Here is a 16,669-nt window from a genome sequence, read left to right as displayed (position 1 = left end):
TATAGGATATTTCTGTGCTCTGCAGCTCAGGGCTTCTTGATCTGTATGAGGTCTTGATTTGCATTGTGCATCCAGCTGCTCTTGGTCACAGCATCCCAGATCAACCGTACGCTGTGACCGGCTGGTCTGGCTTCTGGGCTCACGGGAGCAGCACAGCGTGGGGACATCATCAGGGTTTGTGCTGGGATTTGCAGTGATGGCAGGGGGTCAGGACCTGTTCCAGTGCGGAGCTGTGAGTGTGGGGTCACCTCCTGTTCTGATGGCATCCGCACAAGGCAAGCAAAGGCATCTTTTGAATTAGCACGGTCCTCAAGGTTGCCCGGACCATAAATGTCAAATCTGAGCAGAAATATTTGGCACGTAAACGGTCTCCCTTCTTCCCCTCCGCGCTGAGCGTGTGGGTGGCTCCGATTCCTCCTCTCTGCAGGACGGGAGTGCAGCGCTGCAGGGCAGCTGCCAGAGCCTTCTCTCTCCTCTCTCCCCAGGATCTAGCGCCCAGCAGGGAGGGACGCAGAGCGTTTCGGCCATGGCCCCGAGGAAGAGGAGCGGTCGAGGGATCTCCTTCATCTTCTGCTGCTTTCGTAGCAGCGACCATCCCGAGATCACGTACCGGCTGCGCAATGACAGCAGCTTTGCCCTGCAGACCATGGAGCCCGCGCTGCCCATGCCACCAGTGGAGGAGCTGGATGTCATGTTCACCGAGCTGGTGGTAAGTAGAGCACTTTTTATATTTTCTTTTCCCTTCCCAGCCCTCACACCCCCTCCTTCTAGTCTGTCCAGTGAGGACATGCTTGGGTTTGTGTTTTCAGGCAGGCTTTCATGCGAAGGGTGCATCAGGGGCTGCTCTTGCAAGTGGTTTAATGCTGAGCCTCGAGCTCTGCTCCTCAATGCAGTACTGCCAGTTCGGGGTGGTTTCCCTTTCTTGTTGGAAAGTATTGATTTCTGAGGGCAGGTAGCAGCAGGGGTCATATCTTGCTTTGCACACCCCTGGAGTGTGGGGCGGTATAGTGGTGTGGGAGCTGGAAAAGCAGCTCATCCCCTGTAGTTGCAAAGCAGTTTTCCTTGCTGCGCACTCTGCTTTGCAGGATTCCTTGGTAACAGTCTAAATTGATGTTCAGAGAGTCAAGATGCTGTTTCTTTGTCCCTCAGTACTCAAAACTCTGAAAAAGATGGAACAGAAAAATAAAAAACATCAGCAAAAAGAAGCTTTGATTTCCTTGCTTTTCTCTATGGCTTATTGGATGGACCAGAAATGCTCCAATTGAGTTGGTTCAGCACTGAAATGGAATTTCTTTGTGGTGTTTTGTTGTATAGCAGGAGCAGAAAGGTCATGCTGTGGTGCTGGGAGGTTACGCCTCATGATAAGCATGTCCCATCAGTCATGGGCAGCCTGGGTTTGGTGATCCAGGCCACTCCAGAGCAGGTTTATCCCAGAGGACTTTCTACAAGAGCAATAGGACAAAGTGGGCTGGGATGCACAGTATGCCACAATGGGGACAGGACATCCCTGCAGCCACAGCACATTCTGCACTCAGGTGATTTTCAAAGCATCTCCCCCCAGATTTGGGTGGATGCTTCCAGCACAGGATGCACTGTGGAGATTGATGCACGTGCAGCAAGGCAGGAGCTGCTGGGGACCAGCCGGACCCAGGCATGCTTTGGTGTTTCCCTTGCTTCATGCTGCCAAGGTTTTGCTTTTTTTCCCCAGCTGCTGCTGAGAAGAAAGCTGGGAGGCAGCTGCTGCATCAGGAGTGGGGTCAGTGGAAGCCGTGCTGGCTCCCTTGAGGCATGGAGTCATTCGGGGAGGGCAAGCAGCATGTCCCTGCCGTGCTCCTATGCAAGCAGCTGCAGCCCCTTGGTTTGTCTGCAGAAATGTGATTTACCTGAGCTGGAAAGGAAAGGAGGGCTGATCTGATCCCCATGGGTGCATGAGGGCAGATTCCCCCAAAAGGCATTTTGAGGAGTGAAGATGCGGCCTCCCCTCTCCACCGCAGTTACAGCTAGCTCCTTCTTATTCTCCATAACCTGTTGGTGCTGGGTATTAAATTTCAGCATTAGCTAAATGGTTTGGAAACTATCCCACTGTTTCTGTATAAACCCACTGTGTAACATTTGGAAGGGAGACAGAGAAAGAGCTCAGAGGCTCTGGGCCGAGCTTTATGCCTGCCGAGCCCCGTGTTGCTGCTCAGCACCGTGGCCCCAACTCTGCCGGGTCACACTTGAGTGTCTGCCACAGGGCAGCATGTGCCCACACTGTGGGAGCAGGGCTGCCTCCAAAGGGCTCAGTGTACTTGGTCATTGGGTTGATAGAAGTCAGAGGGGCTGGAGGGAACCTGGAGGCTTTGCCAGTTCAGGTTGGTGCTCTGCCAACTCTTCTCTTGTGGCTTCATAGTGGCTTTTCTGCACCACTTGTTCCCTTCAGCCCAGGCTTGGAGTGGTGCACAGGGAGGATTTTAGTCCTGGATTTGGTCACCCGTTGGGACAGTCCTCCCACAAAGATAAATAACGCACAAGGTCCCCACTCTGCAGACCCTGAGCTGCTGTGAGCATCAAGGGGCAACACCTCTTTCTTTTTGGAGCAATCCTGCCAAAAATCTTTAGGACTCTGGGTGTTCTTAATGCTCATCTGAGTCCAGTAACAACTTTGGAGAGCAACTGTGATTGGGCCAGTAGCAGAGCATGAGGGCTTAGGCTGCTGAGGGGTTTAAGCCAGCACTTGTATCTCCAAGGTTAGCTAGAAGCTTGTTTTGTTTTCCTGCCATGTGCTGTACGGCCTGCCCTGTACGTAGACACTTTGCATTTTAACTGCTTTTCAACTTCTGCAGAATAGTCTTGTTTTCATGTTGTGGCTGTGCAGGTGCTTTTCCAGCAGGGAATGTGCCCCATTTGCAGCCTAGGCTGTGGGTACTATACATCCCACCCCAGCCAGCAACAGGAGCAGGTAGTGGCTTGCCTTTGCTCCGAGCACATGGAAGTTCTGTTGCTGCGGTCAGTGAATGATTACTATTTCCTCCCAGAGCAACTTTTCCCCTTTCCCTTCCTTCCCCCTCCCCAGAGTTGAATGGGCTTTCATGGGGGTATTGTTGGGATGTTGCTCAAGCGGGCGCCGGCCCCATTTGAAAGGCTTTCCTTTGTCCTGTGTCCTGCTGGGGCTCGGCCAGGCTCAGCCACCCAGGGAGGAGCAGGTGCTGTATGGAGTCACTGACAAAAGCAGAGTATTCCAGCAAAATTTAGCATTATGCAGCTCTTTTTGCTGGGATGAGACTTGATGGTTTTGTGCAACTCTTTCATTGCCACTACTGCATCCCACCAAGGTTGGGCAGAGCTTGCAGAGTTCTCACAGCAGCAAGGTACCGCCGGCAGCACCCACTGGGTTTAGGCCATTTCTACACCTTCAGCAGCCTCTGGTCCTCCATCAGGATGTTCAGCATGCCATGGCATGTGGTGGCATGCATGCATCCTCAGAGTGACGCCAACACCAGCCCTGGGAGGCAGTGCTGGGGCTGCCTGTCCCTTGTACCCGTGACGGGGGACGTCCGCGTCCTGACGAGCTGCCTTCGAACACAGGGAACAAAGCTGAGCCATCTGCCACAGCTTCTTTCAAGAGGCTCCTGTGTATCTAGGCTAACAATACAGCGTTTCTTCAAAGGCTGAAATCTTGCTTGCACGCTCAGAGAAAGCACTTGCAAAGCTCTGCATAATGGTGCCATATGGTGAATCTCGCCGTAACAATCTTGTCTATTTTCTGCCAGCAACTAGACTTTCCACCAGATGGGTAAATGACTGATGTCCTTTATATCTGCTTAACACTCCTTGTCACTCTGAGGCTTTTAATGAAGCGCTGTGTGTGGTGATGTGCTTCAGCCCTGTGGGATATGCGTTTCATGACTGGGTGGAGGGCCAAGCAGCTCAGGCAGGGAAGTCAGCACGAGTGTGGGCAATCCCCAGCAGGGCCCAGGACCCTTTGGGTGTGTTTGGAGGGGATAAGAGGGAGTGGGAAGAGCAGAGCATTTGTACATGCGCTTTCCATTACTCTTGTTGGACGAGGCAGCTGGTTTGTAAGCAGTTTTGATGCTGAGTTACCCATTGCTGTGTCTCATCTCCCTGCCCCATAGCCTGTAAGGGCAGACTGCAGTGGTGTCATCATCCTGGCAGTGCTCTGGTGGCTCCTCAGATTAGAGTTTTGCTTGCCCTAGGAGCACAAGGCACCACCTCTTGCAGGTCTTACGCCTCTCTCCTACCTGGCATTTCTGGAGTGAAGGAAAGGGCTCATAGAAGATGCTGCTTTGGCCATCCTTGGAGACTTGTCCTCCCAAACACTTGGGCTATTAGAAAATTCTAGTGCCTGGTCCCCAACCTTTTCACTTTTTACTCATTGTTAGCGATGTAAAATAAATTTGTGCAGCCTCCATCTAGCCCTACATCCCATCCATGATGAGCAGCAGCCCCATTTTCAGACATAGCCTATAAAACCAGAGCACGTATCCTTCTCCAGGTCCCTCCTTCCCACTTCCAGCAGCCATCAGGTTTCAGAGACTGGTGGATATGGCATCAGGAGGTGAGTGGCTGTGCAGTGATCCCACCCCTGGGGCACATCAGGTTGTTGATGCTGTGGGGTATTTGTCACTGCCATTACAGGGATCTCTGGAGGGTTGATGTGCTGTGATGCACAGAGGTGTGGAGGTCTACTACATCGCTCTCTACCATTTTGTGAAGTGTTGGAAACTTGGGAGACTGAGGAACAAAGCAAAAGTTGCTTAGTGTACAATATTTCTTACAGCATTTGCATTCTGCTGCGCTCATGGCAACTGATGCATTTCATCAGAGGTGACAGAGCTGCTCTTTGGGTGCAGCAGCATCCCTGGGCACAGAGATTAACTCTGCATTGCCTTTGAAATGCTTCAAGATTAGGGATTTGTCTGTGACTGATGATGTTTTGTGCTTGGCTGAGATGATCTGGGTGCAGTTTTATTGCTTCTTTCAGTGGAACACGTGTACGTTCTCTTTGTATTGAACCTGGGCTCTGGCTCAGCTTGAGAAATACTGCCTGTATGAGCCTATAAATACATCTTGAGTAGAAATAGCATGGAGGTAAAATGCTTTCACAAGTGTGGTACTCTTCCTCCTTTGTAGTGTAGGGCTACAAAGATGAATAGGGGCCTGGAGCGTCTCCCTTCTGAGGAAAGGCTGGGAGACCTGGGCAAGGAGAGGAGACTGAGAGAGGATCTCATTGCTGTTTATAAATACCTAAAGGGTGGAAGTCAAATGGATGGGGCAGGCTCTTTTCTGTGGTGCCCAGCAAGAGGACAAGGGCACAAATTGGAAGACAGAAAGTTCCACGTGAAGATGAGAAAAAACTTTACTGTGTTAGTGACAGAGCATTGGAATAGGTTACTCAGAGAGGTTGTGGAGTCCCCTGCTCTGGAGATGCTCAAAGCCCACCTGAACCTTTCCTGTGCAACCTACTGTAGGGAGCTGTATGAGCAGGAGTTGGACTGGACGATCCCCGGAGGTCTCTTCCAGCCCCTGTATTCTGTGAACTCATCACCAGGTTTTACTCAGGAACTTCAATAATGTGCTTTTCCCCCAGTTTCTAATCCGATAAGGAGAACGCATGAGGTTTTTGGCCTTGCAAAACAACACAGCTTTTAAAGAACAGCTGAGGGATCAACTGCAAAGCAGGGCATTGCATTTCATGCTCGCCAGTCAGCTGTCCTTTCCCGCTGCCTTTTGGCTCTGCTAGGAACTTCAGGATCTTGAGAACTGCTCCACAGTGCTGAAGCCATCTTCCATCTTCCAGTGCCATGGCAGAGCAGGCTGGACCACAGGGCCTCCTCAGGACACCCGCTGGCTCTTGGTGCCTCATGGCACAATGCCTTTGGACGCAATGCCTTCAGCCTGTGTTTTGGCAGGTGAGCATCTGCTACAGGCATTGCACAGCTCCTCAGTGAGGAAATAAGGATTTTCTGCCCACACGTGCCTTATACACTTGAACAAAGTAATCCACCAAGGAGTGCTGTATCCTGACTGAAGCATCTGTGAAACCGCAGTCTGTTACAGCTACAAACCAGTATGGGGGCTCACCTGGCTCTGAAGGGTTCGCTGTTCCCAAGCAGTAATGTTAAGAAGGAGCTGTGTTACAGCACAACACAAACCCGTAGCGTGAATAAGAAAAGCTCTTTGTCTCTGTGAGAAGTACAGCTGAAGTGGAAAAAATTATATGGTCAACCTGCTAAGTGCTTTCCTCTTTGCACTTCATAAAAGAAGAGGCCACATCAGTGGGAGATGCCCGTGTAGCTCATTTGGTAATGCTTCAGTAATGTTTGCTGGGGCATTCTGGGTTTCAGCTTGCACCAGCGCCCCTTAGGAGTCACTAGAGAGGTACTGGCCTAGTTGGTCAGGCATCTGCAGGATTGAACTCTGTGTGGATTTTACTTTGTTGCCAACCTTAGTAGGAAGCAGTAGGAAAGCTATCCGTGCTGCTGCAGTATCTGCTGAAAGCAGGATCTCTTCCTTCCCCGGTGCACAGCCAAGATCAGATTCTGCCTTTGAGGCTTCCCAACATGTGAAACAATACCTATATTTGAGGGGTTTAGCTTCCCTAAGAACACCTAAAACCAAGTAGTTTCAGCAGACATCTTGCCGTTTCCTTGGAAGCAGAGCTGCTTTGCAGGGAAGGCACGTAGCACATCAGCAGTATGGAGTGGAGTGACAACATTTCTTTCCTATGAAGCATCCCAGGCTTGGCTTGGAGCTTTAACTTACAAAAGGTATTGGTTAAGTAAGAGAAAAATGAGTAGGTTTGTTGTTAGATTGTGTTTTAAAGCTCATCCACATACCTGCAGAGAAGCGCAGAGGGACAGTGGTGAGAGGGGTATCCCAAATAACATGGGGGCCACCACCCTCCACTATCCTGAGATCTAGGCAGCCACTGGGCAGGCCAGGTGTCTGAGCCGGACTGCTGATGGGATCCACCTTGTGCAGATGTATACGTATGTTTGTATTTGTTCATTTATTTGTTTGTTCGTGTGATCTCTAAGACACAGCTATGCAAGGAGCCTATTTCCACCTTACAGTGCCTGTCAGCATCTGGCTGTGGCTGAGTCCTGCTTTCCTCAGCTGCACCCTTCAGGCCCTGCGTGCATAGCAGTAAATCTTGGTGAGCTTTCAAGACTGAGGCAGTGTGAAGCTCCCTTATGACCCCTTTTTGATGCCCTTCCTCAGGCTGGGGGAGTCCTGGAGTGGTTCAGCCCCAGATAAACCATGCATGGTGCTTTGAGCACCCTGATCAAGCTGCAGATGTCTCTGCTTATTGCAGTGGGGTTGGACTAAATGGCCTTTAAAGGTCCCTTCCAACTCTAAGAGTTCTATGATTCAGTGATAAGTGAGCATCTGTTTTGGGCGTGGGATGGTTGACCCATTGGCTTGTCTTCCAACTTTAGTAGTCTGACAGATTTCATCAACAAAAGGGGTATCTAAAAAGTGATTGAAAAGGGAGCTGCTTCTTTGCATCTAGAAATAGGCAGGAAATGCACATCTGAAACCTCTTTGTTATTTATTTGCCAACACCATTATTTGTTATGCTATGAGCTGCACCAGCTGAAGGGCAGTTATGTTCAGCAGAGGTTAACTTAAATTTCATCCATTTTAGCTATCTCAGTAACAGATAATGGGCCAATACATCTTATTTTGTTGCTTTCAGGGTTTAGGTTCAATTGTGTGGAAAAAGCTCTCTGGCCATCCACCTGCAGGGCTTTAGATCTGAGAGTGCCCGTCTGGGTAAAACAGCTTAGATCAAGGCAGTCCTTGCTTTAGGGTGCTGTGCACAATAATTCAGGCTGCAGAAGTGTTTAATTAAAATGGGAGAGAGGTTTTCCAGATGATGTTGGTGAAAAGGTCATGGAAGGCTGAGCTCAGTAAATTAAAAATATGCATATATGTGGTTTCACATGACTACGAAATGATGGAGAAACCTACACTGATACTTCTTTTTTAAAATGCATCGGTGTTGGAATGTGAACACCTTTAAAATCTGAACTTATAGGTGATTGAAGTAGTTAATTAGATGAAATAATGATAAAGCAGTCAGTTAGGTGTCTGAACTGATGGAATACAAAGCAGCTGCAGTAGTTTATCAAACGGCTAAATCAGATATTGATGGCCATAATCTTTCCTGCAGGAGAGGAGAGGAATATTTATGTTTTTTATGTCTGTCCAATGTGTTCAGGTTAGTAACTGAAAGCTGCAAAGCAGGATGGATTGGGGTCTGTTCTTTCTAATTTAGGATTTCAAATTAAATGTGGGAGGAGGCCTTGTTGCTGCTCGTTGCCTTGCTGTAGGCAATTTCCTTTCTTCAAAGCATTCATTAGATGATAAAGGCAGAATGAATATGAATCTTCTATCCCTTATGCTTACTCATTAATAAACGTAAACAGTTGGTTTTTGGTCATGGTTCATATTTCCAGGTGCCAATTGCCATACATAAATTGATGTATATGATAACACTGGCTGGGGTCAGCCTGTCTGGGGGCTGATTTGAGTCCTCAGAACACCGCGGCTGGAAAAACCTGTGCTAGAGAGGAGTTATTTTTATTACTTGTACTAAAATCGAAAGGCCTCCATGTTTAAAACAAAAAGCTAAGCTAAATCTGCCTACATTAAGAGTTGGAATTGCTTGAATAAGTGTTAGAAAGACAGAGGAGTGGCACAGCAGGATGCATTACCTTCAGACTGTGTTTGAAGGTGATGATTTGTCTGCATACAGCTGTAGTGGCCACTGATTAATACGTCTGTTTCTTGAAGAAAACAACTGAAAATTTGCTGTGTGCCATTGTACATCATGGCCAGGAACAACAGTGAGTGCAGCAGCCTCCCGGCAAGGCAGCACGTTCGTTCGGAGGAAGAAGATTAGATGAGGTACAGGAGGAAAAATGCTGATTGCTGTTTCCCTTGACACTGCAACATTCTTGGATAAATCACATTGATGAACTTGGAGAAGAATGCCTGGAAGAGGGTGAAAAAGTGATATGACCCCTGAGAAAGGAAGCCGGCGCAGACTTCAACAGGCAATTTTTTTTCTTTTTATTTCCCATGCTGTACCAGTTAGCACCACAAGTTCCACTTGTTTCTTTTTTCTCTTGGTTTTTGTTGTTATTGTTATTTTTTAGACAGTCTTGGATCTTTCTGTATATATTTGAGGATAGAGATCTTGGCTGTGTGCTGCAGTCCCACTGGTGTCCTTGCAGCCTTACACAAAAGCTTCAAAACTCTGTGCGCCCGTCCATCAGGAGTTCATTCACTTGTTTGTTATGTTGTTCTTTTATTGGTCTAAGATGTCTTTCTATATCATAGAACCATAGAATGGCTTGGGTTGAAAAGGACCACAATGATCATTGAGTTTCAACCCCCCTGCTATGTGCAGGGTCACCAGCTACCAGACCAGGCTGCCCAGAGCCACATCCAGCCTGGCCTTGAATGCCTCCAGGGATGGAACATCCGCAACCTCTTTGGGCAACTTGTTGCAGTGCCTCACCACATCTGAGTGAAAAACTTTGTCCTATATATGCATATATATGTATGCATGTAAATATGTATGTAGGCACACTTGTATATATCAACCCCAAACAAACCTTTTCATTAATTTTTATTTCAACTCTGACTCCAAATAGCCTCCTCTCTCCCCATCTCCTCCACATGTTGCAGTTGCACAATTAATCAGCCTGAAAGGTACATTAGACCGTTGATAAATTTTTCATCATGTTTCCTACCACCTCTGAAAATATTCCGGGAGTGGCAAACCCTCTCTGGTTATTTAATTATCTGTTTTTTAATCTCTCCTCCCTACTTTGTATGGAGGTTTTTTTTGGATGTGGAGTTTATGAGCTGTAAAGGAAAACCCAGTGGTGATTTCATGGTACTCTGCTGATGTAGCAGATGGTGCACACAGCATTGTGTCCCATCTCTGCCACCCCATCGAGCAGGGAATAGCAAAGGGGAGGAATGCAGGTGCTTCAGTCTCCAGCTCTGCAATTTCACGCCTGGGCTGTCCTGCCTAACCTTAGCATTCAAACCACTCTTTATATATATCCCCTGTGCTCCAATGTGACCGAAAGCCATTCCGCCCTGCTGCCCCCCTTCCTCTGCTGACCTCATGTCATGGAGCTGGCAGCCCCAGACGCCTCCTCACTTCTTGCCACTTCCCCAGTGAAAGCCAATGGCTCTCAGCCCTTGGAAGACGCTTGTTCAAACTTCCAGCGTGGCACAAGTGTCTGCAGCAGTCTGGGGTTGCACTTTGATGCTCTGTCTGCTTGGAGAGTTAGCTAGTTATTTCAGCAGCAGTGTCTTCCTTTTCTCTAATCTGGGTTTGCATGTAAGCCATGCCCAGAGCCTGCACTGGCTGCAATCCACAGAGGCTGTGGAGTGTCCCACCTTGTAGATAGTCAAAAGCCATGTGGACATGGTACTGAGCAACAGCTCAGTGTCCCTGCTTGAGCAGGGCATTGGAACAGGTTGACCCAGATCTCCCTTCCATAGACACCATAGACAGCTTGAACCCTCACAGCTTCTCCTGTCCCTGCACCACTCAGCAGAACTCTTTTTTGGTATTTGCTCCCCACCCTGGTACTTCCATCCACAGGTGCATCCTTACTGCCTGGATTCCCCATACTGTCCAATTGCTGGCTTGGCAATGTCAGGACCGTGGGCACCTCTCCCCTTAGTAGTACTGTGCAACCTCCCAGGGGCAGGTGGAGGGAGGGATGAAAACTCCAATTTGGTGCATGTGTTCTTAAGGTAGCTTTAGGAGAGCAGTGTGGAACAACTTTTGCTGTACATTCATGTTGTGCACAGAGAAGTTTGCCTGGTGCGAGGGGGAATCTTGAGCCATCAGCAAGGCAAGCCGTGTGGTTGTATTTTACGTCCTAGAAATAGGATAAACTCAGTCACATCTCCCCTGTGAAGCTTTTTTGTTTTGTTTTAAAGTCATATTCAAATGCAGATTTAATGTGGAAACATGTTTCCTGATCTAAAGGTGAAGAGTTTAACTGTACGGGATAAATATTTAAAAGCAGCATATCTCTTTCCAGTAAAAATACTCTGGGCAGAGACTTCCTTTTGGTAGCAAAATGAGGCTGTTATTTTACGTGCCTTTGACCTGATTCCAAATGAATCTTTAAAATAGCAAAGTTGGCAGCTCTGGCTGTGGGAGACAGCCAGGTGCAAAGGGGCCGAGCTGGTAGAGGCAAAGAGGTGAAAGTGGTGGGTGGGGATGGACACTAACCTGGGGCTGTCTTCTTCAACCATTGCCAACATCACGTGCTAGGGTTGCAGTGTATGGCTTGCAAATGGCCTATATAATTAATTGCCGGTTAGAATCATCTAATTATTGACTTCATGATTATTAATTGAAGGTGTGGATGGGTTTGAAGTTGTGCCCAACTACTGTCATAACTCAGCAGTGCAGTTGCAGATGATTTTCTCAGCCCAGAGTTGGTACGGTTGCCTGTGAACAACTGGAAGACGGTTGGGTTTTGTCTCCTCTGTTGATCATCTGGAGTCGAAAGGATGGTTTCTGAGCAGACTGCGTGGGGCCAAGGAGTCCTGAGAAACTCATCCATGAGCGCTGTGATGCTTCAAACCCTGAAGCTGAGGGCAGGAGTAGGGATTCCCATGCATATCCCAACAGCAGAGATCTCATTCTTCATTGTTAAGTCGTTGTTGCAGCTCAGAATAACAGTTATTAGTCACTGTGTGATTATGACGGGTTTTGTATTCACTGCTTGCCACTTATTATTTATTTAAACACCTCTCCCAAGCATCCTTCAAGACATCATTAGGTAGGTGTTTCTGAGGGATGCAGGGCTGTGATTACTTGTTAGAGCTTGGGCACAATGGAATGTGCTGTGTGAGGCTCAGCAGTATTTCTGCACCTTATTTGGATGTGTTTGCGTATTGTCATATCCCAGCACCTTAAATGTTCTTCTGCTTTATTCCTTCTTACTACTGCTGAAGCTTTAGCTCAGTTTATATTTTCTCTTGGTTAATAAATCTTCATGTTTGCACAAGTCTTATTTTTAGGTTTTGGGTATTTGAAATGTTTCAATGAATATTTTTGCTGAGCCCCTCAGCATAGCTGTGCCTGGGGTTCAGGTGGCAGGGAGGCGTTGGGTCGCACTCGGGTGACCCTCACCCCAGAGTGGATATCTATCACAACCCTCATCTTCTCTCACCCACCCCAACATCCTTCTCCAAAGAACTGTGTTTGAACAGGAGGAATTGCTGCTAGGTGTTTCCCTTGTAAGGGCATCTTGCAAGCCTGCTCCCACAGCTCCCCATGTATGAGCTGGGCTCATCAAGTGACCCTTCAAGTGGGGGGATGCCCACTTGAGCATTGAAGGGTCAGTTGATGTGGAAGAGAGAGTCCAGGTAGAGGCAAAGCTGCTCCATACAAATATAACCAATAAAGCTCCATCATGCCTTCCTTTTGAGAAGCAATTTATTGGGAAGTGAAATCTTTACCTGCAGTGGATATATAGGTGAAACTGCAGCTGCCTCTCCTCTCGGAAATGCTCAGGATGTGGCATATCATGCTGTTTGGATTACAAGATAGCTGAAGGCTCCCTTCCTTGAATACTGGATGCAACATAAGCTTTAATTAAATCAGCTAGATTTCTTCATGTAGGCTTGCTCATGTAGGGACCACTTCTACCCGTAGGCTCCTTGTTCAGCCTTCGCCCAATGGGGCTTTTACCTTTGGTTGGGGTACCAGAATCTACCAGCATGGAGAAAACAATTAGTTTGTAAGTGTTATTATTCAGGCAGGAACAATTTAAGAGTCTTTGTGCGGCCCTTTTTTTTTTTCTCAATTGCTTTTTAGTTGCTGGAATTAAGTGTGTAATTTTAATGGGAATCCTCTTAGTTAAATCACGGACTGGGTGGGATGAGTTGGCTGCAGGCCACAGTATGCCTCTCCTGTGACCTTGTGCAGCATCCCCAGTGCTCCCACCGCCGTGCCAGCACCCCTCCAGCAAAAGGCTTGTCATCGATGGGGGTGGCTTTCAGAGACATCCACAGCTGTAGGATCAATGTTGGCTTTAGAAATGAGCCTCGCAGCCCTGCCGGAATGCTTTATTTAGTTCGTTCGCTGATAAAAGCTCTGACCTACATCTAGCAGCAGGAAGCAACGAGGCTTTGATAGTACTCAGGCATCCCAGTGGAGGGCACACTGCTAACTGAGGCCTCCAAGTCAAAAATGGATGTGCCCTTTAAAATAAAACCACATAAACTAAGATCTGTCAGTAAATGGCTTGATCTCCAGGCGGCAGTATGCAGTACATATGCACTTTTGATGGAGAAGATGTATCTCTTTTTCAAGTGTAGTTATTAGGAAAAAGTGCTTTTTAAAATTATTAGCAAACATACCAAAAGCCAAAAAACCTGACAACCCAAGTCCCTTAGAGCTTCAGATCTCTGTGTATGTATGTAGATGTAACGACTGGGCTCTTGGTGTATTGATGTCCTTTCCAAGCTGCCGCTGCCCTAGAAGCAATTTAGGAGATGTCTGGAAGGGGCCAGGCAGAGTTTTACAGCTGCTTCCTCCCAGCAGCCTGCTGCCACCCAGGAGTCATGGAGAGGTCAGCAATCACAGGATGATAATTAGAGAATTGACCTGGCAAATCAATAGGTGCAGGACACGGGGCGATGCGCTGGGACTGCCACTGGTCTGCATCGCTCGCCTGGGGGGTTGTGTCTGTGTGATCACCGTGCTGTGTACTCACATGGTTTGTTTTTTCCCCTTGTCAGGATGAACTTGACCTCACTGACAAGCACAGAGAAGCTATGTTTGCCCTGCCGGCGGAGAAGAAGTGGCAGATCTACTGCAGCAAGAAAAAAGTAAGAGACATGTCTGCGTGCTACCACAGCTGAGCGTTCACCTTCCCTGTACCTGGGAGGGGAGGCATGTGAAGGAGAAGCAACAACTTTGAGTGCTCTTTGTGCAAAGTAGTATTTGGGGCATCACAGAAACCTGTCTGTTCTCTGAGGTGGTCCTGGGAAATTTAGGTGGCCAGCAAGGACCTGAGAGCCACATCTTCAAAATGCAGAACCCTTTCTGCTGAGCCCTCTTGGATATGAGCTGGGTCTCTGCAAGGCACTTGGTTTCCTTGCAGTTTCTCCAAGTCCCAAAGCTGGGGACAGACTGACCACTGCAAGCCTCGTGGTCACTCAAGGTCTGGGCTTCCTGCACTCCAATAGCATTTTTTCCCTTGTATAACAAAGATTTTTGCTCCTGTATTTTTGCAAAGCAGTCCATGCCCTGAGGGTTGCAGAACCCCCAGCTGAGTGGGGGGAATCACTTCTTTCCCTGTATTGCCCAAAGTAGAGATCCTGCAGGAATTACTGCACTGGGGAGAAATGGGGCAAAAAGTGCTTCCAGTATTTAAAAGGGGCTCATTAGGAGGGAGACCAACTTTTGACATAGACTGATAGTGACAGGACAAGTGGAAATGGTTTTAAACTAAAAGAGGAGAGGTTTAGATTAGATGTTAGGGGGAAATTTTTCATTTAAAGGGAGGTGAGGCCCTGGCACTGCTATTGGTGCCCATCCCTGGCCAGGTTGGATGGGGGCTCTGGGTCTGATCTGGTGCCTGATTTAGAGGTTGCTCATTGCTCCACTGCCAATTTTGGCTCCCATTAGAAGGAAGCTGAAGAGTTGCAGATGTTTGGAGCTAGGTGTTCTTTAAGATCCTTTCCAACTCAGGCCATTCTATGATTCTTTGAAAAAATATTAAATTTCAGAAACTGATTGAAGCATGGTAAGGACAAGTTGATTCCAGGAGCTTAGCTTTACATCATCAGTATGCATCTCTCAGTGGGGGGCAAATGCCCAAATTTGCTATCACATCCCATAACGTTTCCACTTTGCTGCAGAAGTTGGCTTTGAAATGCTCATGGTGGCCTGGCTGTGCTCACATGGCTCTTGTCACCGCTAATGCATGTTTTCTTCAGCTCTAGCAATGGCACCAGATTTTCTAGCCTCATTTCAGGCCAAGAGACAGCTTACCTTGCTCATGTAGGATTAAGTTTTAAGCCTCTCATAAATACCCCTAAAATCCATGTATTATTGTTATGCAGAGGCCTGGCATACCCGAGATTTAAATTGGAGGGGAGAAGATATTAACAAATTACAGGCACTGTTCCTAATCAACAAGGAAATGAGCAGAGGATGCTCACTTGTCACTGCCTCTAGGATAAAGCTAGCCATGGTCCAGTGTGTCTGGATAATCAGAGACAGTAGGAACTTAAATCAAGCAGCTCCATGTAATTATTATTGTGTGTGAAGATTACGTGGTATCTAATCTCCTGTGTAGGGTTTAGATGGGACTGATGTTCCCCCATTCCAGCACTCACACAGGCACTGTGATGTGTTTTGAAAATGGTGCTGAAGAAAGTCACTGCTCCTTGGTGATTGTGAGGGAAAGAGCTGCAGAGGTGCCCTGTGCCATCCCCCAGAGCGCTGCCCTGCTCGAGAAACCATCTGGGAAACCTGCAGGGCTTATGCAGGAGGTGTGCTGGTGGCTGGTTTGCAAGAAAGACAAGTGCTTTTGTCCTGCTTTTTAATTAAAAATGAACAAAACCATATCAGCAGAGCCTTCAGCAGGTGGGAAGCGTGGAGAGCCAGGAATCAGGTGTGCTGGAAAACATTTCCCTGTGCATGGCATGCTCTAGGCAGTCCTGCTCCCCTGTGGTGAACATGGCTTGAGGACAACAGAAACATTTGTGGCTGTCACAGCACCTTGCAGAACTCATACTTGTGTACCTCTTTGGTTTTTATCTGGCTTTATCTTCAGGGTAGCTTGTAATATCTGGCACTGAGGGTTGGACTTCTCCAACTGAGAGTAATTACTGGGATTAGGCAGCAGTGCTGTGCTGGATATGAGGCTGGGGTCCTACCTAGCTGCCTCGGCCACAGCCCCAGTGGCTGTGATTTGGGAAATTCGGGACAGCCTGAAATATTTTGGCTTGCAATGGTTAATAGCAAGTCATTGCTTGAAATGCGTGAGAACTTGTAACACCTGATGGGTCCTGGGGGGAGTTGGCAAAGGCTGACATCAGTCATAGGCAGCTGAGTGACTTGCCAAGGGTCCAAAACTTCCCCGAGAGCAGTTTTTAAGAGACCTTAAAGGTTCCAACCCCTCTGCCATGTGCAGGGTTGCCAACCACTAAGTCAGACACTAGATCAGATTATAGATCAGGCTGCCCAGAACCCCATCCAACCTGGCCCTGAGCACCTCCAGGGATAGGGCACCACAGCTTTCTAGGCAGCAGTGCCAGGGCCTCAATGCCCTCTGATGCTCTGAGTGCAGAGAGAGAAAAAGCAGCTTGTGATTGAGACTGGCCAGACTGGAGGCAGCCACTCAGGCAGGAGCTGAAGTCTGCATTAAATCCACACTCAAATCAGGAGGGAGGATTTAAAGAGTGCTGGACCCCCTTTGAAGTTGTCAGCTCTTTCTTCAGCCGAGATAAAGCAAGGAGACGTGAAAGTGGAGGTGCATTAACATCAGGATAAGGTCTGATTTTAGAAGTGGTATTTCTGGATGATGACTCGTTTCATACCTCATCTCAAAGCATTTTATTCCCTGCTGGTCCTGCTCTCCAGGAGAGGATATTGCTC

General features: G+C 47.9%; 1 protein-coding gene across 2 annotated transcripts in view; it reads left to right on the top strand.

The window, feature by feature from the left end:
* Nucleotides 1-526: 526 nt before the first annotated feature.
* DAAM1 (dishevelled associated activator of morphogenesis 1) overlaps nt 527-16,669 on the top strand; it is a gene marked incomplete at both ends in the record, with an annotated part of 48,256 nt that continues 32,113 nt past the window's right edge. For both annotated transcript variants that reach the window (XM_079537274.1, XM_079537273.1), the window contains 2 exons: nt 527-709; nt 13,801-13,890. In XM_079537274.1, the coding sequence (XP_079393400.1) occupies nt 527-709; nt 13,801-13,890 (273 nt within the window). The remainder of the gene's footprint in view (nt 710-13,800; nt 13,891-16,669) is intronic.

This window comes from Tetrao urogallus (genome assembly GCF_951394365.1).
Source record: "Tetrao urogallus genome assembly, chromosome: 6".
Lineage (NCBI taxonomy): Eukaryota > Metazoa > Chordata > Aves > Galliformes > Phasianidae > Tetrao > Tetrao urogallus.
This window is presented reverse-complemented; position numbering and strand designations above follow the sequence as displayed.